The sequence below is a fragment of the Pelobates fuscus genome, chromosome 9 (assembly GCF_036172605.1).
Source record: "Pelobates fuscus isolate aPelFus1 chromosome 9, aPelFus1.pri, whole genome shotgun sequence".
NCBI lineage: Eukaryota > Metazoa > Chordata > Amphibia > Anura > Pelobatidae > Pelobates > Pelobates fuscus.
This window is the reverse complement of record NC_086325.1, coordinates 153,467,446-153,491,072: the sequence shown is the minus strand read 5'-3', so window position 1 is coordinate 153,491,072 and position 23,627 is coordinate 153,467,446. Positions and strand designations below refer to the sequence as shown.

At 39.0% G+C, this 23,627-nt stretch overlaps 1 protein-coding gene across 2 annotated transcripts in view; it reads left to right on the top strand.

The window, feature by feature from the left end:
- LOC134573212 (histo-blood group ABO system transferase 1-like) overlaps positions 1-23,627 on the top strand; it is a 66,875-nt gene that overhangs the window by 41,936 nt on the left and 1,312 nt on the right. The window contains exons 2-6 of one of the 2 annotated variants that reach the window (XM_063432794.1): positions 12,067-12,142; positions 13,653-13,709; positions 15,224-15,274; positions 18,979-19,014; positions 22,197-22,331. In XM_063432794.1, coding sequence (XP_063288864.1) covers positions 12,067-12,142; positions 13,653-13,709; positions 15,224-15,274; positions 18,979-19,014; positions 22,197-22,331 — 355 coding nt within the window. Of the gene's footprint in view, positions 1-12,066; positions 12,143-13,652; positions 13,710-15,223; positions 15,275-15,437; positions 15,783-18,978; positions 19,015-22,196; positions 22,332-23,627 lie in introns of those variants that run through there. The other variant, XM_063432795.1, reaches the window with a different exon arrangement.

Below are 23,627 nucleotides of genomic sequence, written 5' to 3'. Positions count from 1 at the left end.
TTTTATATATACCCACAATGGAAAAATGCATAATTAAATGCATGCAAGTTCCGCGATATAGCGGTCCCCAACTTTCAATAACCCCACCTAACCTACTCGATACAACACAACCCTCCCACATACCTTACCTTCTCCCAACTCTTCAGTATATAAAACTACAATGCCAACCCAATGTAATTCGACGGCGAACTAAAGACTCTAGAGGGAAAGACGTTTCACACCCAACTACACCCTCAGACTTGATAGGATACCGATAGCTACAGCACAGACTCCACCGTCAGGGCATGTATACCCGCCCAACTGCACACTAGCAGTCCATAACCGGAATGTTTGTGATACACATCAGACCACGGCAGCCCTGCCGGTTGACAGACGGGCTCACACGTCGACACATGTACCACTGTCTCACTCACCAAGGCTAAGGCGTGCCTACCAACACAACCCAATATCTCTATGGTAAAACGCTACGGGTAAGCCGCTATGAATGTACACTGTATTTTCACCTGATTGCTTACAACGTCGATATGTTGCTGAAGATGATGTCAATATACTGTCACTGCTGAACCCAGTAGATCTTTCACGCATATCATTGTCGTACCTCACTGAAAGTTAAGCAATCCCTCTCTCTAGTTACCTATTGAAAATAAAAGACTTTATATATGAATAAATAAATAAAAAAAATAAAAAAAAGAGAACATACTGGCAGAATGTAACTGAGGGTCGGACCCAAATATGACCAAAGATGTTGGAATTGTGATACTGAATTGTTGACCCCCACTATCTTTTCTGTATCCCTTGTCCCTAAAAACTTCAATAAAAATCTTTGTACCAAAAAAAAAAAAATGCATGCAAGTTTTCATTTGGGGTATATCTATTAGACAGTGATTTGTATTTATTGTGTATTTGGGCAGTGGAGTGACCGTTTAATGCGTAATGTGGACATAGACCAGTGTCAAGCAGCCAAAACATATTATCGAGAAATAAACACATTTCAAAGTTTCCTTTAGAAGTTGGATTAAAAGTCAAGTTTAATGAATATATTTCTCCTTTAATTCCTTTATTGTGCAGCAAGCAGGCTTCCGGTTTTATCAGCTAAATATTTTAAAATATTACGAGTAGCAAAATGCATTGCCCCGTTCGACTACTTACTTTTGTTAAAATAAAATAATTCATTTTAAACTGTTCAAATGTAAGTGACCCTGAAATTAATGTAATGGGAGACTTTTGATTTAATAGAATTGAATTGAATTTAATAAAATTAAAGCATTACAAGTCACAAGCATTTGCGGATTGTCATTATTATTCTTATTATAAACATTCAAATAGCACCAACTTATTCTGTAGCGCTTTACAATATTATAAAGGGGGACATTTAACAATAAACATTAAATGAGACAATTATAAAATGTTTCAGGAACAATAGGTTGCACAATTTTTGATTTTAATTAATTATCCAGCTCGACTGTCATAACAGCTTGGCTATTTTAACCTAATTTTTAAAGTTTGGTCCATACGTAGCTACAATTGATTGGCGTTCAAACTTGGCGACACTCAGCATAGGATGGCAACGTACACTGACGACCTTTTATTTTTCTTGACATACCCAGAAACCACACTACCAAACATCATGGTAATTACAACTTTTACATGGTGCTAAGCAATATGCCACATTTTCAAGGGTCAGACACAAAAATTAAGTACCTGGGGATTTGGCTCTCAGTGAGATTCTCTGACTTCTTATCACCCCTGGGCTCTTACCAAGTGGACTAACAGGAGTGGTCCCACCCACACATAACTTGGTACAGATGGATCCATTTGATCAAGATGAATCTCCTTCTTCCTCGTCTTCTTTACCTCTTCTAGACCATTCCTATTGGGATACCATGTTTTTTACTACATTACGAACTTTGTTGGTGCGGTACTTCTAGTGGGCACAGAGATCACATCATAAATTTGACCAGTTGGCTATGCCGAAACATAGAGGCGGTGTGGCACTGCTAATCTCTAAAACATATAACACAGATTGTTATTTAAAATGGAGTAAGATAGGTGTTGTTAAAATATGGAAAATATTGATTAAGGAACAGCTCACACACAAAAATACAGTTTCAAACTTTGCAAGATTGCTTAAAATCACGTACCACAACAAACAAATATATGGATTCAGTTCCACCGTATGGCCGTATCATGGTAATACTTAAATTTGTCCTTATTTAATACCTGTATTCTTCATTTTTCTACAAAGTATATACCGGTAAACTCTTTTCAAATGTGCATACAACTTACTGGCAACACTGCCATCTAGAGGCATCCTTGGCTTTTTAACTAAAAAAGCTTTATCTGATATGTTCTTTTGCATTCGTAATAACCTGGTGTATCTCTCGTTCCATCTCCAATACATACCATGTAGACTTCTCAGCAGGTGCAAGAGCCCAGAGTGCGGTCATGAAAAGACCTGTGTCTAATTCTGGCACCATTTCATTGTGTACCCTGAGCCCCTTGTAAAACTGAGAGAGTAAAAACACCTTAAATTAAATTATTTGTACCACTTTACCGCATCATATTAGGAGTTAAATAGGCACTATAGCCACCCAGACCGCTTTAGCTCATTGAAGTGGTCTCGTTGCACTGTTCCTATTGCACTTAGTGCTGCAATTAAAAACATTGCCATTTTAGAGAAACGGCAATGTTTACATTGCAGCATTAAGTCTGCTACCAGTGGCTGTCTACCAGACAGGCATTACTGAGCTTCCTGAATCAAATTGGACCTTTGGTTCAATATCTGATGCTGGACGTCCGCACGTTCTGCAGAAGGACATCCAGCATCAGCTATTTCGATCAGCTATCATCGATTCAATGCTTTCCAATGGGGACGGTCTAATGCGTGTGAGGCACTTTCCGCGCATGCGCCTTAGCGCCCACCCCCCTCGTCGAGCAATGTCTGAGGAAACAGAGCCGTGCGTTTTTAACCCTTTATTTACCCTTTTTTTTACCACCGCGGGGAGGCAGAGGGAGGGATCTGGCAGCTTTACATTCCTGGCACTATAGTATTCCTTTACTTTTACAGCATTGTGTGTAGACAGAGGTTTAATTCAGGGGAATGAAGGGTTAATATCTAATATATTTTCTTTTTAAATAGTATAACAGGTAATATAATAATGACATAAATACAATAATGCCTGAAAACAGATAGATACGTGAAATACACATACAAATGATAGTTTCCTATATAATTGAGATAAGTGAAAGGGTTAATGCTGTAATGGACTCATCTCCCCTCGGTTCTCGATCCCTCGGTCACCAAAATCAACGTTGATGGAGAATCATTGTCAGCAAAAAGACACGGACACCAACAAGATGCTTTGACAAGATTTCTCACTCTGTATTACTTCGAAGCTAGCATTTATACACAGTTTCTCACGTAAGCCGTGAAATTTATCGTTTCCTTGTAGTTAATAGCACATCTTACTGAAGTACTAAGCTCATAAACACCAATTCATTTCAAACCATATAACTCATACTCAGCATCCAATGTCTCACAAAACAGTATCTTTGTAGAAACACATAATGGGTACCCAGCAGATATGCCAATACAGAAATCACATTTATGGGAACGCAACTACACACTCTGTCTCCCTCTTAGGAAACATAGATAGAAAGGGAAGATTACTTAGACCATCTGGATGAAGTACCCAGGTGTCTGAATAAGCACCGAAACGCACATCAGGTTTCTTCTTTCTTTCACTTATTTTTTCACTAGGGCACTGTCACTATGTGTAGGTAACCAACAATCTAAGTATGGTTCTACACATTAGATCACTATAACTTTCACTTCCTAATTTTTCACCTCACTACACTGGACTTGATGTATGGGAGTAGTTAACTATACCACAAGACCTACACTTTTATCATCCCCTTTCTTCTCAAGATATGGGTAAGATATACTGTGAGTCTTAAGTATAACTTTCTGATCTCATTACGGTTATCTTACCCTTTGATATGGAGATGATTGCAGGCTTGTCTTGTGAATAATCTGGTAGACTATTTTAATCTCTTTTGGCTTCATTTTGATATTTCCATATATGTCATTTGTGGCCTTTAGAGCACTCTAAATCAAGAATACTCCCAGCCTAAGGACCAGTGATCCTAGTCAATACTTTACTTAGCAATTTTAAGCTAAGTCTATCTATTGTCTGTAGCTATGAGAATTGACCTACCATGATTAAAGTCTATTATCTGTAGCTACGGTCTCAAAAACCTGTATCTACCTGAGATACCCTGTATCTATCTTAGATACTAACCTGGGTTACCAAAACCCTATATATTTAGACCAAATGTCTAATAAACCGGAGACCTCTTATAGTGACTAGGATACTAGTCACAAAAATAGGATACTTTGAGGTGTGCCACTAAGGCTAGATTTTCTACCCAATTCGGGTATTTGACCACCAATTTGGTTATGCTTGCTATATGACTTTTTACGTTCATATCATCAAATAATTTGGAAGATCCCAATTTTCTCATTCCAGTACTTACTTCAGACACCTGGGTACTTCATCCAGATGGTCTAAGTAATCTTCCCTTTCCATTATCAGAGCCAATCTGCAGAGGGCAGCCATACCTGGGAATAATTTCAGTAACAATAATCTTCACTACAGTCCTAGCATCTTCCCTAGATGTCACAAAGGCCCAGATTCTGAGTATTAAGAAAAAGAATCATATAACCGCTTAAGTGCTGGGCTGTCATGTGTTGTGTGGTGAGATTTGTTATAAGCTGAGTGACCTGGTGACTGGCATGAAGTATTGTAGGATGCCCTAGTGTGATAGTAGTAGCAATTTCAACAGCCATTGCACATGCTGTCAATGCTCTGAGACACGCCGGCATACCCTGTACCGGAGCTGGAACTACTTTGGAAAAGAATGCTATGGGACGCATACCGCCTCCGTGCTCTTGTGCACAGACCACGGCCATGGTTTTACAATTGTCCCAAGCATACAAATGAAATGGTTTACAATACACAGGTAGTCCTAAAGCCGGGGCTTGCACAATAACAACTTTAAGGGCAATATATGCAGCTAGCATGTGTGGTGACCAGCAGACATTTTCAGGACTGTCAGAACGTACAGCCTCCCTTAGGATTGAGTCATAATGGGAGCATTCAGGGATCCACTGGCGGCAGTAATTAATCATGCCGAGGAAGGTGAGCAACTCCTTCCGAGTAGTGGGTGTAGGAATCCTCTGAATGACCTCAATACGTTTTGGACTCAATTGTCTGGAGCCTGAAGCCAGAACAAAACCTAAGTAATCAACCTTTGATTTACACAATTGCATTTTGTGTTTAACAACCTTGTGACCCACAGTTGCTGACAGCATCCACAGTGCTTGCCTCATAGCTAGGGCTACATAACAACAAATCATCAACATTTTGCAAAAGGACGGAACCATGACCGGGGATCCATGTTTTTTAGAGTATGTTGGAGTACCAACGAATAAACAGCTGGGGAATCCACATAGCCTTGGGTAAGCGTGTCCAGGTAAACTGACAGCCTTCAAAAAATAAAAACCATTAGTAGCTGTGTCTCTTGATCAATAGGTATAGACAAAAAAATGCATTACTTAAATCAATGACAGTGAAGCAAGTGGCATCATGTGGAATGGCTGTAATGAGGGATGTCACATCAGGGACAATGGGTGAAATGGGCACAATTAAACTATTCAGGGCTCTAAAGTCCTGAACTAAGCAATATGCTGGCCAGTGGTGTTGGGAGTGGGTCTGGTGTTGTTCTTGTCTACCAGGCGTATTTTGAGAATTGTGGGGTTGTTGGGGTGTGGACTCTCATTCCTCCAGTGGCCATGCTGGCCACAGTCGAAACAAGTGTTCCTCCTTGGTTACCCCTGCCCCTATAACCCTGATTTCCCTGTCTCCATCCCCTTGCCCCTCTTTGACCACCCCTTCCATGGGCTCTATGTGCTCCATCCCATCCTCTCTCTCAGGTCTGTGTAGGTGGACAGTGTTGCAATCCCTGAGCATAATAAGCAACCTTACTTCCTAAATCTTTTCTTAAGTCAAAACAACCTGCATTTTCCTTTTCTATAACCTTGGTAAGAAAATCTTAGCCACCCAAATTGGACCAGTCTGAAATCATTTATTTCACAAGCAAAGAATACTGTGGCAACATATTACCAAGGCATGACTGTATTTTAAGGAGATCCATATCATCTCCAGACATCAAACCTGCCTCATCCTTCCAACACTTGTAAAATCTCTTTACAAAAATCATTTTACCAATCTCTTCCTTTGTACCTTGCTTATATGCCAAAGCAGTGGATATAGACTGCTTATTCTTCCATAATCTCAACATTTCAACTTCCACCTCATTCCACATTTTAGCACATCTTACTGAAGTACTAAGCTCATAAACACCAATTCATTTCAAACCATATAACTCATATTCAGCATCCAATGTCTCACAAAACAGTATCTTTGTAGAAACACATAATGGGTATCCAGCAGATATGCCAATACAGAAATCACATTTATGGGCACACAACTACACACTCTGTCTCCCTCCTTGGAAACACGGATAGACACAATATGAAAGCAGTCTTAAACTAACACCTCCAAATCTCCATTCCCATACAGCTATATCAGACCACAACACAGAGCCTCTCTGAGCTGATAGAACTACTCCAACTCCAACTACTCTTGGCCAAAACGCTAGTATTCAACAGCTAATAAAACAGTTATTTGCTAGGTTATTTGGCTGGCATTTTTATCAGTATCACTAGACTGAGACAAACTGATTTAAATATAATTTAAAACAATACAGCAACATATAAATTAAACCACTTTCAAGTTAAGCTGCACACTTCACACATTATCACAGTCACCATTTACACAGAATAAACAGTTAACAGCTGTATTCAGAACATATTATTGTATTAGATTTATTTTAGGGATTCTTATGTATACATTTTCTTAATTAACTTCATTACTTTTGTAAAGGATCCTGCTATCCGTGCAGCGCTGATCCTTGTAGCGTCTCCCGAAATCCAAGCTGAAAAGAGTGAAGTAGTGATTATAGCTCCCAATTCCCCAAACATGAGTCGAGACTTCATGAAGGGGTAAAACGAATGTGTTTATTGATGGCCAAACTCAGCCCTTTTATGATGGTCTTCCAGCAAGGACACTCCCACATGGGACCTTGTGGAAGACTGAAACAGAATATACAGAACCAATCACTGTACTTTACAAATATTACACAAACCCACAGGAAGAGTGTAACCCCTCCTCTCTATCCTGGAGATAATTAACTTACCCCTCCTCTCTATCCTGGAGATAATTAACTTAAGTGGTTGCAGAAAACCTAATTATCTCCGGGCAGAGAGAAACATGTGCTTTTTACCTTTTAACAAAACTGTATTAAAATCAATAACTCATGTTTCGCTGAACGAAGTCCCCATGTTCCACACACCCCCAGATAGCTTGGATCTGAGCGCATATTATAGGCGAATAGCGCTCAGATCCCACGAACACAGTTCTCAATAACGTTGAGTAAAGTTTAAGTTCACCAGCTGTCCGTGCAAATGTACCCGAAAAGAGTTCCAGAGCGTCGATGACAAATTACCGCTGAGTATTCGGCGATTTAAAATGGCCGCCGCCACGTGTTCGGCAAACGAACGCCGGCCACCTAGGCATTTGACAATTAAGCTGCGGTTAACCGCAGCTTCTGGGTGGCTAACAAGCAACACACTCTGCAGACTGGGTGGTCGACCCTTCGGTAGTTTGTTCGTCGGTACGAACAGCCTTAGTCGAGCGGTAATGGAAGTTAAACTGCACGAACCCACATACGAGTGTAACAGGGGAAATGTACAATCCAAGCAAGTAAGGCGAACGATGTGATCCAGAGACAGAGGGCTCTGTCCCAAGTGCCTTAAGACCCCATGACTTAACGGGCCAGCATCCCAGGGTAAGAGGCTAGCAATCCGGCTCCTCCAAGAGACAGGGGGGCAGGGCAGTTTGTCACATGCAAACCCAGTAACAAAAGCCATTTTGTCACAACTTTAATCTACTATAGTATTATATATAAAGAAAGGATCCATTTATATAGCGCACTTACAACTCAACTATTTGTATAAAACTTCCATTAACTAATCTGAGATGATGCTGCATCAACTTAAATCTTATAGAAATTGAACAAACATCTGGACCAGATTACACAGACATGGTTTCACCAGAATCTTTCAGAACTCTCAGAGACTTACATTTTTTATTTTTATACTATACCATGTTTAAAAGGCATGGCAAACCTTAGACCGGTCAGTCTCCAAGAGCCTTAGTACAACAGGTAGAAACCTCTGTCCATGATTTCTGATCCAGGCTATATACCACCATTTAAAATAACACATAATGTGAGACATAGAAGACACAAGCAGTAGTTATTGTACTGGATCATCTGTAGCAATAAAAAGGTTAGCTTACAGCACAAAATAAAGCATGTGTTGGACCACTGAAAATGTAGATGTTGCTCTGTTATTTTCAAACATAAATCATGTTTACAGTATGGATCCTTTGCAACAAACACACAGGGCAGGGAAGATGTGCTGATTGGTGTTCTATACAATTAATACCATATGGGGAATTAACTTTCAAATACTAATGAAGTGCCTTTGTTGTCTCAGTATAAAACTACTGAGCTCATCATTTAAACAATGTAACTCATTTACATTTATCCCACTCTCATAAAAAGTGTAGTGGGCTTATAGTATTTTTAAAGCAACAAGCTTACAATAAAACAGAGTAATAAACGTATACTTCTATGCGACAGAAAGAATAAAGCAAAAAGATTTAAGTAGGTCTATCAGGTACAACCTGTGAGTCAGTTCTTTTCTAATATACAGTACTGCTATCTTGCAGAAAGAAAAGTCCTGCACTCACTCCCATCACTACTGGGCGGCAGCAAGGACTACAATACACATCAGCCCTAATATATAATAAAAACCAAAGAAAAACAAGTTACCTGTGTTCTCTCCTTAATCCCTATGTATTTTTAAAACCTCCATTTTTTTAAAAAGTACTGCTACCTTATATATACATATATACATATACACACACATATATACATATATACATACACACACATATACATGTACACATATTGGTCACTCAGGACTGCTGATCCATCCCACTTCTAGACACCAAGCTGAAAGGGTTAATGCTGTAATGGACTCAACTACCCTCGGTTCTCGATCCCTCGGTCACCAAAATCAACGTTGATGGAGAATCATTGTCAGCAAAAAGACACGGACACCAACAAGATGCTTTGACAAGATTTCTCGCTCTGTATTACTTCGAAGCTAGCATTTATACACAGTTTCTCACGTAAGCTGTGAAATTTATTGTTTCCTTGTAGTTAATAGTACATACTTGTCTGACATTAAAAGATAAGCATTTGAATAAAGACGGGACAGGAACATCCGGAGGTCAAGCAAGGTCGCACATCCTCTAGAAAGAAGACCTTGGTACAAAATACATCTGCCAAAGTCAGCATAATTATTTCAAACATTATTTTAAAGCATACAAAGCAAAACGAGTTTAACTGTTTCATATCCTTTCAGTCAGCAATAGTGATTATAAACCTTATCTAAGCATAAAATACATATGGACAAGAAAAGTTAACTATTTCATATTCCTACAATAAGTAAAGAATATACAGAAGTTGAAATAAATTCAAAGCTTGACAAAAGCCCTGTTGTGGGCCGAAACGTTGTTTCGATTTTGCTCCACTAAATCTGCCAACTGGATTGAACTTGAGTGCCTGGACGATCATTACTTTTTTGCAAATCACATTGTGAGGACTGGCCAACCTCAGTCCCAGTTTCACCCTGTGATCCAGGAGAGTGAGGTATCCATATTGTTAAAAATATATCTGGGAGAGGTCATACAACTTCCCGTTTGGCCTGAAGATCCTAATCTTTTGCCACTTGGCAATGCTCCCTCTTCTCAGTCATTCAGTTTTACTTCCAGTCTATCATTGCCACGAGTACTCAGTTCTATCCCTTCTGCATTACAACTTGTTTTGTTGGTGGTTCCATGTTTGTAGTAACGTTACCATGGTTGCAATTCTACTATTATCTTACATTAACTTGTACTATACTGTGCACTAGTTTTATTGTTTGCTGAGATGTTCGTTGTGGTCTAGACTCTTTTCGTTAATTTATATTTATGTCTTCATCACCAGGCACGGTATTCTTTGACACTGCAAATATATATATATATATATATATATATGTTGCAATCAAATGATAAGCTTGTGGACTTAACCTAAAATGAAGCTACATCTTTGAATATGTTGGGTGGTTACATTTACACTGTGGTTAGATTTTTACCTCCTCTTCTCCTGGGACATGTGCGCTCCTTTGATCTGTATGTGTCATGTATTCATCCGCATATAAAAATGCGGTTAATGACATTTACTGTCCACACAGAAAAAGTTGTGCCGAGCAGCAACCTAATCCACAGAAGGGTTAATGCTGAGCAGCAATTATGCAAATGAAACCTGGTAACTGAATTTGGGTTCAAAGGCCGGTTACAGCCTATCAGATCTAGAGGAGGGGTATTTAGGCCCAGTTCTCATCCTGCTCAGTGCCCTGTCGTGGTTTCCCTTGTGGTTGTCCGAGAGCGCGTTCCTGTTTATAGTTTTCTACCTGGTTTTTGACTTTGGCTTTGTTTATTGACTTCTCTGTATTCTGGTATCCTGACTCCTGGCTTTCCTCATCGCTGTGTCCCTTTCTGTGTTCCCTGACCTCGGCTAGTATTTTTGACTATTCTTTGTACGTTAAATCCGGCCATTCTAAGGACCGGTAATACGTTACTTATTTGTCATCGGTGCTATACAGTTCTACGTGCTGGATCAAACAGTTATCCTGACAGTATGCACAAGATACGGCTGCGGAGAGATAGGATTAAATTGGAGCATAGTAATAACTTCAGATGTGTGGAAAGAGAGAAGTGGTTGGAGAATAGAATGAAATGTGTAATGCGGGAATCACAACATCAAATAGAATGTTGCCTTCCTACAATACCCTTAAACGCCATATGAGTATATCTGGAGGTAAAATAGAAATCACTCAGATTATGGGAGCATAGAAAATATATAAAATGCTAATTACTATCTACAACAAAATGCCAGAATGACAAAATCTTTAAATATCAACATGGTTGAAGACAAAAAGATTGAAAAACACCTTTAGCTGGCTTTTAACCCATGAATGCCAAGTCATTTAAAGTAAAGACTCACAGACAGGATATAAGAAGCAAAATAGACAAATACAAATGGTCAGATAAAATACTGATGGGTGTTTGTAAGGAACCTTATGACATTTCTGGGATTGTAACTTTCTGAAAATTCCAACTGAATGTCCAAATATTGGCCGCATTTTAGCACAATGAATCTATATAGTCAGTGAAAAAAACAAAAAAAAACATCTGGACATTAGGGATCTGAAGCAATTGTTATTTAAAAGTATTTTTCCCTGCAATGTGTTATATGGTTTGCCTATGAGTTTTTATTTGTATATTTATTGATATGGAACATTTCCAGGTTTTGTAGCGTGGGTTGATTCTGGACAAGAAAATGGTAATTGGGATATGGATGGCGATAGTCAGATGTGTTTTTTTGGAAATGAGTGAAATTAAAGTAAATGCACTACAATTAAATATATATTACCAGAATAATCGATGTATGCAAACAAAAATGTATTTCGGAACTACCAGAAGCAGATGGCCAAAGCTTGGCACAGAAAACAAAACACTGTGCTTGTTGTAGAACCATTATGCATCTTTCAAATAGAAGATCTGCCTTTACATGATTTATTTGGGTCCTCATCGATACCACCACGCATGCTTCCAAACCAGTGGCTTTCATTCATACTTGGACCACACTCACTCATAATATTGCAGCTTTTAGCAATAGAGACTAGAGATCAGCAATATAGGACTTTGCTGGTAGGAAGAGGAGACGAGGATAACATTGTAACATTTTTCCACCATTTTTCTTTTTCAGGGGAAAATTTCTGTTTAAGAAAAGGGTGCCTATATGTTTTTTGTATGCTGAGTGTTTTTTCAATCTCATTCACCTGGTGAGTCCGTGATATAGACATCTTATAGACAATAAAGAGCAATAAGATACTCATAAGAAATGTATTCAATATTCATTATGCAATGCTCTACCTGCCAAATAGGATTTAACAGTGGTATATGGAAGGCTTAACCCCTTAAGGACCAAACCTCTGGAATAAAAGGGAATCATGACATGTCACACATGTCATGTGTCCTTAAGGGGTTAAAATGGTGGGGTGCCAGACTCCACCCACATATTGTGACCCCACCCCCTGTTTTTGAAACCCCACCTCCTGAAATATTGAAATGATTTCAAATATTAAAAAAGCTGAAAAAAAACCCAAACAAACAATATAAACCCCAAATGTTATTTCACTACTTTGTCTCTGGAAGGTATGACCGGCACCGGCAAAGAAATGAGAACTGCACACGCCTAGTGCTGAAATGGTTAAATCATATTATAAATAACTTATTATACGGGGAATTGTTTAGGCTAATGAGTTACACTATTCCTGCTCTGATACAATAATTTATGCAAACATAATAAATTATTACAATTGTCAGAACAGAAAAATCCAATAAAAAAAAAAGAATATGTGAGAATAAAGGATAATACACCCCCACCACCCTTTAATTGATCTCTGCTTGATCTCTGCTTCTACTGATAGAGTCCCTCCTTCATCCTTCTGAGGTAGATAAAATGAGTACCATTAAATTGGGTAATAGTAACAACCCCTGGATGTACTTGAAAACCAGAATAATCTGAACGCACCTTTCCTGGTAAAATACTTTGTTATTTTTATTAATACCTTAGTGCAGGCTTCCCCAAACTCTGGCCCTCCAGATGTCGCTGAACTACAATGCCCATGATTCTCAGCCTAGCTATTTCATTCATAGAATCATGGGAGTTGTAGTTCAGCAACATCTGGAGGGCCGGATTATGGGGAAGCCTGCCTTAGTGCCTTTTCAAACATTGTGGTTGCAGATTCAGTTCTTGTGTGAATCAACTCACCCTTTCATCTTTCCGAGTTTAATAAGAAAAAGGGATGATTGAGCACGATTATCCCTAAGGATGTGCTTGCTAGTGTAAAAAAAAATCATTGTGTTACCTATCTACTACACATAGAAAAAATACAAAAAAAAAGCTTCAATCAATTACGTATTTTGCTTGGTGACTGATCTTTTTCCGAGTTCCCTTATTTTTGTGATTGAGGCTTTGTTTTTTGTATTTTTGCTATGTGTTTTGCCCCCTGATTATTTAACTATCAGTATTTTGACAGTTTTCATTTTACCATTTTGTCACCTACCCAGCCACAACTACTTAGTATATTTACATTTTTTTTTTTTGCAATTTTACCAAACATATGTCATTAACACAGATAATTTGACAGGTCTATGAGTAACTCAAAATTTAATTTATTAACTCATTAATCAGCCCTGTAAAGTTAATACTGATTTATAAAATTCTGATATGTTAATCATCAACATTTGGATTAAAATATAACTAAGATGTTTTTTTTTCTTTTTCAGGTACACCATTGGGGCCAATGAATGGCAAAATCAGTTTTTCTGCCAAAAAGTGTTGATGTGAGTAATTTTAAATGAAGGCAAATAAACATGATGCATTGTATTTTACACAAATGTAATTCATTATTCGGCTTAATTGCATTTGAAATTAGTCCAACCCTTTCATCCCCCACAATTTATAAAGGTGATCTTCTAATATTATTCTGAAACAAAGAAACAGAGAAAGAATATAAGAGCCACAATGCTTGCTGTTGACAGAAATAGTTCAATGGAAAAAAGAATACCCCAGAACGTATTGCCAACAGATTTGCAAGTTCCGGATCCAACAAAATAGCTCAAATGTAAGATTTGGGAGAGGACTTTAAGTCACAAACAGCTATCTCATCCTTGACTTCGCACGTTATTACCAAAATCTCTTGTAGCAAGTGTACAGGTATCCAGAAACAATTTAGAATGTCAGGGAAAGGCCTCTTTAACCTTGTGAAAGTGTGTTAGTTAGCTTTGCTCCGCCCCCAGGACGTCATCAGTAGTGATGATCTCTTGACCAATCCAATGCATCTCATAAGAGAACCATTGGTTAGTAGAATGTATATGCAGTAATCGTTGTACTGAATTGGCAATGCTTCTCGTAGAGAGGCATTGAACTCAATGAGAAGCATTTACAAACATTTTGAACAAGAGCTGAAAGAGTGTTAGGCAGAGGCTCGTCTTAGTGTCCGATTGACAGCTGGGAGGGTGCGACCTAAGACCTTTAAAAAAGTGCCAGGCTTTCTTGAAATCAACACTTATATAAAATAGACTATAGGGATCACTCTGCCAGCTGGAGTGAGTAAGGGGAAAGGACTGTTCATTTAAATAAAATGTCAGCAGTCAAAAGTGGATTACTAAATGTAGACTGGTTACAGGCTAAATAAAACTCATAAAATAAACTTTTGACTCTAATAACAACCCAGAGGGATTTATATTAATAAAAGTTAAAGGGACACTATAGGCACCCACAACGCTTCATCTCATTAAAGATGTCTGGGTGCAGTGCCCTGTGCCCTTAACCCTGCAGCTGAAAACATTGTTTATATTGCAGGGTTAAGACTGCCCCTAGTGGTTGTCTACCGGACAGTCACTAGAGGCGCTTGCTACTGTTTCACCGGGTTTTACCCTGTGAAACGACGCTGGGCATCCTCACGCTTTGCATGAGGATATCCAGCGTCTTGCAAATCACCATAGGCCTATGGTAAAGACCTAATGCGTGGATGGCGGTCACTGCGCATGCGCATTAGGCTCCGCTTCTCACTGACGCCAGAGTAGGCGCAGATGGCACAAGTGCTGAGGGACCTTGGTGCTGGAATAAGGTAAGTGAATTAAAGGGTTTGTAACCCTTTCATTGCTGCAAGGGGCCGAAGAACACTATAGTGTTAGGAATACAGCTTTGTATTTCTAACACTATAGTGTTCCTTTAATAAACATAGAATAGATTTCTGGCCTGATATTCCTATTTAATGTTAATGATATATAAAATGCTAGTTTGTGTTGTTTGGGAAACTTGTGTGATAATAAAAATTCTTATTGTATTATAGCCTCAACCGGACAGGAAAGCTTGACCATTTAAAGGAGGTTAAACTTCAAAGGTAAAACAGTTTTATTTTAATTCCATGTGCAGATTATGGCACTATAGGCAAGGTTTATGAGGGACACTAAGCAAAAAAAAATTTGCATTTTAATATATGTAAAACATGAATATACACTAAACATTTTTCTTTTTTAGAAAACAAAAACCTCTTCTGTGCCTTCTGCATATTTCCCATCCATATAACCAAAGTTCATAAATTCCATAGGTGCCAATGGTACAGAATTTGCTGTGAGAAATGTTACATTTTGCATTTTGGGGTACAGTCTCAGCAAAAATAGGTCGTGGGGATCCATCATGCATTTTGATATCTGCCGGGTAGATTTCAAAAGGCAGGAGTAGACTGCACACTAGTACCATGCTTCAGCAGTGCACTGAGTATGGTCTAACTTTAGCGGGCAGACAGTCAGTAAGCCTTGCCTCCCTTTTTTAGGGGTGGACCTACTTCTTTCACGGACCGACCTGCCCTTGTACAAAGCTCTGTGCTGCCAGTTATCTTCCCAGCCAAGGTGTGAAATCGATCACATAGGTTCTGAAATCCAAGAATGAAAAAAAAAAATACAATGTTAGACCATAAACACATTTAAAACCTCCTTAGTTTCCCAGCCTTTATTTGTGTCTTTGAGCTCTACCCTTAAAGAGCACAAAAGAGATGTAAGAACATAGGGGGATTTTTTAATGTTTTTATGGTCTTTTGTTATGTTTAGTTTCTCTTTCCCATTCTGGGTTTTAATAACATATGTGTTTGTATCGGGTTTTAATAGTGGTGTATCCTGGTTTTGTACTGCCCTAGGCATGACAAAACTCAGGCACCCCGCGACCCCTGCCCCGCCTACACACTCACTGACAGACACATATACATTCAGTGTCAGACACACATACACTAGCTAACAGACATACACACTCACTAACAGACAAATACAGTCACTAGCAGACGCACACATTCACTAACAGACACGCATACACTCTCACTAACAGACATGTATACACACTAACAGACACACACTCACTAACTAACAGACACCCACACACTCATTAACAGACACACATACACATTAACACAGTCACATTTTTTCTTTAATTCAATCCCCCCAGCCTCCTTACCTTTGGGAATGCTGGGGTGGATTAACACTTTCCCTAGGGTCCAGTGGGGCTGCTGGGCTGCTGGGTGGCCGGCCGGTGACTGCAGTCAGCGAGGGAGCACTGATCCTTCTGTTCAGCTCCCTCTCGCTCCACGTAGTGATGCGGAATAACGTCATATTCCGGTTCTGGCATCACTGCGGTGCGTGCGAGGGAGCTGAACAGGAGGATTAGTGCTCCCTCGCCGCCCGAATGGAAAGCTCTGCCGCTCCCAGCCTGGGGTGCCCTGAGGTGGCCGCCCGGCCAGCTCCTGGGTCCCCCAGTACAAGAGGCTGGCAAGGCATTTGACAGGGCGAATGGGGGGGGCGGCTTTATTGCCACCCTCTAGAAAGTGCCGCCCAAGGCAAATGCCTTGTTTGACTCTGGGTAAATACACCCAGGGCCGGCGCGTCCATAAGGCGGCACAGGTGGCCGCCTTAGGGCGCACCGGCTCTGGGGGCGCAAAATTCCAGTGACCGGCAGGAGGGAAGTGCTCCCTCCTGCCTGGTCACCTCCTGGATCCCCGGAGCGGAGCGGCGCGGCGTGTGGCTGAACTGAATTAGGAGGAGGCGAGGGAGCTCTGATCTCTCTGACCGGCTCCCTCGCGCGCCTTTTGCTGATGCCGCGGGAGCCGGAATATGACGTCATATTCTGGCTCCCGCGGCATCAGAAAACAGCCTGCGAGGGAGCCGGTCAGAGAGATCAGAGCTCCCTCGCCGCCTCCTAATCCACTTCAGCCGCACGCCTCCCAGCAGCCCCACTGGACCACCAATGAGAGACCCACGCCAGCTCTCCAGGTAGGGAGGCTGGGTGGGACATTTAAATTTAAATTATTATTAATTCTTTATTAATTACTGTGTGTGTATGTGTGTGTGCATGTGAGTGTGTATGTCAGTGTGTCTGTGAGTGTGTGTGTGTGTGTGCATGTGAGTATGTGTGTCTGTCAGTGTGTGTGTAAGTGTGTCTATGAGTTTGTGTGTCTGTCGGTGTGAGTGTGTATGTCAGTGTGTGTGTGCGCATGTGAGTATGTGTGTCTGTCAGTGTGTGTGTGTTCGAGTATGTGTCTGTGAGTTTGTGTGTGTGTGTGTGAGTATGTATTTTTCTGTATGCCTGTCTGTATGTATGTATCTGTATGACGGTATGCCTCTGTATGTATGTATGTGTCTGTATGCCTGTATGTCTTGTACGTATGTCTCTGTATGCATGTATGTAACTGGATGTATGTTTGTCTCTGAATGTCTGTATATATGTCTCTGTATGCATGTATGTAACTGTATGCCTTTATGTCTCTGTATGTACGTATGTCTTTGTATGCATGTTTCTGTATGTATGTATGTGTCTATATGGCGGTATGCCTCTGTATGTATGTATGTGTCTGTATGACGGTATGCCTCTGTATGTATGTATGTGTCTGTATGCCTGTCTATATGTATGTGTCTGTATGACGTTATGTCTCTGTATGCATGCATGTATCTGTATGTGTGTATGTCTTTGTATGCCTGTATGTATGTATGTATGTATGTGTATGCATGCCTGTATGTCTCTGTATGTATGTTTCTTTATGCCTGTATGTCTGTATGTATGTGCCTGAATGTCTTTGGATGTATGTGTCTGTATGCCTGTCTATATGTATGGGTCTGTATAACGTCATGTCTATGTATGCATGCATGTATCTGTATGTGTGTATGTCTTTGTATGCCTGTATGTATGTATGTATGTATGTATGTGTCTGCATGCCTGTATGTCTCTGTATGTATGTTTCTTTATGCCTGTATGTCTGTATGTATGTGCCTGAATGTCTTTGTATGTATGTTTCTGTATGCCTGTCTGTATGTATGTGTCTGTATGACGGTATGCCTCTGTATGCATGTATGTCTTTATATGCCTGCATGTCTCTGTATGCATGTATATCTCTGCTTGTATGTCTCTGACTGTATGTGTCTGTATGTCTCTGTATGATTATTGCTGTCTTTGTATGACAGTGTACCTGTATGACTTTGACTGTGTGACTGAAAAATGATGCCTGTGTGCCTGTGGCTTGGGAGGAAAGACACACAGGTGAAGATGCATATATTTTTTTTTTTTAATGAGGGTTGGGGGCGCCAAAATGCATCTTCGCCTGTGTAACTAAAAATCCTAGCACCGGCCCTGAATACACCCCTGGGTTATAACATGAATTGTGGAGACCACGACTGACCATTTTACCAACATTGTGTGTATAGTCGATTCCCTAAAACCCTCGATATGTTCAGTGAAAATCTATTCATATGTCTTATGATCATGTCAGATACATTTTTGCTTATTCATGTCAAATGGGGCAGGAAAAATAGATGGGCTGGGGGCTCTTTCAATTTCAGCTATTTTGGTCTATACATTTTTATTTCATGTAATAGTGTATGTATTCTTGTTTTTCATAATTTTTCTTTCATTGTTTAATTTCCTCATATTCAAGGTAACATGGGGAAATGAAACAATAGCATTGATTTAAATCCACTTTGCTTGTTGATCAGTTTTATGAATCTAATATTTCTATTTTCTATTAATTCAAATATGCACTATTTTTCTGTTTTTGTTTTTTGTTTTCAGAATGTTGTACGACAAGCCGGACACTGTGAAACCTGTGTGAGTTTGGTTAATTTACAATCTAAAATATTTTTTATATATTCTTAAGGAGTGCAAAAACTATTTAGGTTTATTACTAAAAGTTTGAATTTGAGAAGAATTTACAGGGAATTTCAAACTTTAGTAGGATTATTCACAAAACACTGGACATTGTCCAAATGGACAAAACCTGGTGAAAATTACCCAATTCCGACCACATTGGCAATTCGCAGATTTATGGAAGCCAAATGGGGTCAGGATTTGGTAAGTTCAACCTATTCTGTAAAATTAATTTTAATGCATTTGGAAAATCACTAATTTCCACATCTGAACCAATTTACAGCACCTGATTCGGAGATGTATCAATGACTGCACATCGCTGATGATAAACCAGATGCATCCGGCACATGCGTGACGGATGGGGGCCATAATATTCATATTCATAGTGCCCAATTCATGGGGGCTAGGGGAAGGGACAATAGGCTTTTATTAGAACATGTTACACTGCCAACAGTTACACTGCCAACATTTTGGTCACTAATCGTGATCTTTCTCAAGCCATTATCTATAAGCAAATAACAGAGTATATATACACATACATAAAGTGGAAACACATACATTAACTTAAATAAAACAAAACATGTCAATCAATTGCGAATAAAAATACCTGAAGTGTCTATCTGTCCCTGTGGATGATGGCCGACACCATAGCCAAATAAGCAGATCTAATGACTGGGACCAGAAACTGCATGACGTCACATGTTGCCTAATACCGGAACCCAGGGCTAATACAACAAATATGCCTCCCATAACCAAGGAGATAAACTGACTCCTCAGGGCAGACCATAATAAAAATAAAAAAGACGACTATGGCCTCAACTAAATAACACCCAGAGTAGGCCGATAGGGAATAATACAATGCACACGGGGAATCATAATATTTGACAATATACTGTATTGTGAGACCATCACAGAAAAAAATGATTTGTTCATAGTATATATCAATTCATATCTTAATAAAAAAAAAACTCATATATTTAATTAATTCATAAAAACTTCACATATTAATCAATATAAATAAAAAAAATGAATACAAACGAATGTAAATTATCATGCTAATAAATAAAAGGTGATACTGATTACCCAGTGTCATATAAGTGAACAAACAAAGTATTATCAAGATAGGTGTATTCAGAAGCTCAATATAGTAATTACAAAACTCCATATAGAAAACACTACTGCCATCTAGTGGCTAAGATATATAATAAAAACTCTAGTGAAACCTTATCAAATGTCTGCCATCTAGTGGGTAAAACATATAACTACAGTGCAAAAAGAGATTCATAAAAAATACAATACTTACACAGTTCTACAAAAATGCAATCCTAGTGCAAATGTTATAATAAAAGCTAATAAAATGCCAACCGTGCCTAAATTGCCCAAGTTAAATATCTATATATGAATATTCATAGTCTCCAGTACATATGAATTGCAGACACACACACACTCACTAACTGACACCCACACAATCATTAACAGACACACACACACTCACACACACACTCACTAACATTTAAATTCCAACATTTAACGCCAACACTACATATAAACACACCTCTGCATTGAAATGCAAACACTACACATAAATACACTCCTATGTTCACATACATGTACCCCATACAAAAACATGCTTAGGTAGGGCAAATGGTAGATCCCCAGCTGGCAAAGAATAGTGGAAGACGCACAACAGCTGACAATCTACGTTTTGGCCAGCATTGCAGTAGAGTTGGGCTCCAAACTATTTCTTGCACCAAGGCCGCGGGGCAGAAAGTAGGAAGTTGCCGGCATTTGTCTCTTCTGCTACCAGTCATGCACCCTGTTTATGAGTTTCTCTCTCCAAGTTGGCAGACTGTTGTACAGGAGTGACATTTTCCCTTTAATATTAGGATCACATAGGGAAATTAACACCAGTAAACAACAAATTTGGCTCTCAAAATGGACTATAAAGATCTTACATAGTTACACAGTTACATAGCTGAAAAGAGACTTGCGTCCATCAAGTTCAGCCTTCCTCACATTTGTTTTTTGCTGTTGATCCAAAAGAAGGCAAAAAAAAAACCAGTTTGAAGCACTTCCAATTTTGCAACAAGCTAGGAAAAAAAGTCCTTCTTGACCCCAGAATGGGTTTTTTAGAAGATATTATATACACTTTTCTGCTCATCCCAGGTTCCAAACTAGCTTGCTGAGGAGGGGTCAGGGGTTGCAGAAATTTCAGTTTTATGAGAGGCATTTAATATATTCCAAAACCTATTCAAAACTCGAAACACACTATGCTATACACTTATGTACAGACGCTTGTGAAATCTTTGTAGCCAGGTCAGACCATCTCGGTGAATCCAGACAATTAATTTGAGGCCGAACATTTTATATTTTATATATAATGCCCCAAAAAACAAATTAGCATCTAAAATCACTTCCAAACTTTAACTGCATGACTCTTCACTGAACTTAAAATGTAGATGTAGCCGATCCAGTAATAATTCCCCTGCACTGTATAAAAAACTCCTCTGCACTGTTTGGTTTACAACAGGAAAATAAAATATTTCTTCATTACTGTATCATTTTAGGGAATTTTTCAGACATGAATACAATGTAACCCATTGCTTCTAAGAAACAGTTCACCTCACAGGTCTTAGGGAACAGCTTCCAAACTAATCCTGACCATGCTGAAATTAATCATATCACCTCTACTGGGTATCCATTCTATGCATCTACTACACACATCACATTAGTTAACCATATTTTTACAATAAAATAATAAATATAAAACGCATTAATTGATAATAATATAGCAATGGACGATGAACCATGCCCACTGGGCATAACAGTCTTTGCAAGCCCTCCTTAAAATAAAACAAAACAAGAACTAGAGATGCAGCCCCAACCATTGGCCAAGCTACTTGTATATCATGGCACAGGAGTGAGTTGACTCGACAAACAAAATCAACTCACTCCTCCTTTTTTTCCCCTTTGTGTGATACAAGCACTGAGTGTATCTTCTAAATAAATGAATCACATGGAAAAAAATGTTCATCATGTGATTTATTCAACCACAAATAATATAAACCAAATAATCTGGGATGTTATATAAAAAGAGAGTACAATATTTCTAATTCTCTATGTAAATACAATACCATTTCTAGGAGAACGGATATCCTAATGATGACCCCATGGTTTGCCCCCATTGTTTGGAACAGCACCTACAACATCAATATACTGAATGCCCAGTTCCATCAGCGAGGAGTCCGCATCGGAGTTACAGTGTTTGCCATTAAAAAGTAAGTAATGTTGATTTAGTGAAGATAACTTTATTACAAATAGGTCTAAGGTAAATGTTCTAGACATCAGGAGTATAAATTATACCAGGGACATAACAAGACATGGAAATATTTTGGGACCCCATGATGACTTAAAGGGATTCTCTTTCCTCAAAACTATGAAGTTGTTTCGAGAGCTGACAGAGAAGCATCATGGACATACAGGGCACGAACAGCTATTGACGTGATCTGTCTATTAAATACTTCTCTATAAGACATCAAGCTTCTCATAGAGAAGCAATGGACACATATCCCACGTCACTGGATGTAAAGAAAATTCAGTTATTGAAGTTATTTTTGTCTGAAGTCCCTAGTGGCTTTCTGAATGAAAACCACTAATAACGCTGCATCTCAAGGACGGCATTCTTTACAAGGCGGCAGAAATAACTTCACTAAAATTACGTTTTGCCTGGATCAAAGTTAATCACCTCCGCCCTTTGTTGCTGTCCCTTTTTTAACATCAACATAAGTACCCTGTGTTGTTATGGTACTACAGTAAAGGATCAATTGCAATTTGTCTGGATAAATGATGAGGGATTGAGAATTTCTCAAAATGATGTAAAACGTTTAGAGGTTTGAGCTCTGGGAATTTAAATTTTTATAGTTCTTAAATTTTTTTATTTTTTTTATAGATTCTACCAAAGTTTTACACAAATTGGCAGACAGCATTCATAGTTTCGTAGTACTATGACCACTACTTTAAGCCGTATATGTTGATTGATTTCCAATTGAATGTATGGGCCACCTATGAAATCAAATCTACATTAGGCAACTAATTAGGAGTTAATTACAACTGAGCATCAATATTTAATTGCTAATAGTTTCAGAATTTTGACCAGTATTCAATACAGTTGCAATCGTGAAATAGCCCAAAATGTTTTTGCAACCCCGTCCACCAGTGCCCCACTTCACAGGACGCCAATGTTAGGGATGTGGATTGGTGGAGAGATGAAAGCGAGAAGTTAGCATAGGGTATGTGTATTCTTATAAATGCTTCCTGTGAGTTTCCCTACGGCACCACCTCCAGAAGATACATGACGCATGGGAGGTATAACTGTTCTACTGTTTTCTTTCGATAATATATTGTCATTAGGCCCATCATAATTCTGCCTGTGGCATGAAACAAGCATCTGAATCGGAATTTTTAATAGTTATTTTTATTTATTCATTAAGTTTAAAAGTTATTTTTAATAGTTGCTAATATGTATATATACATTTTTTATGCTTATATTTTCATTGGCTGAAGATAAAGGTTTA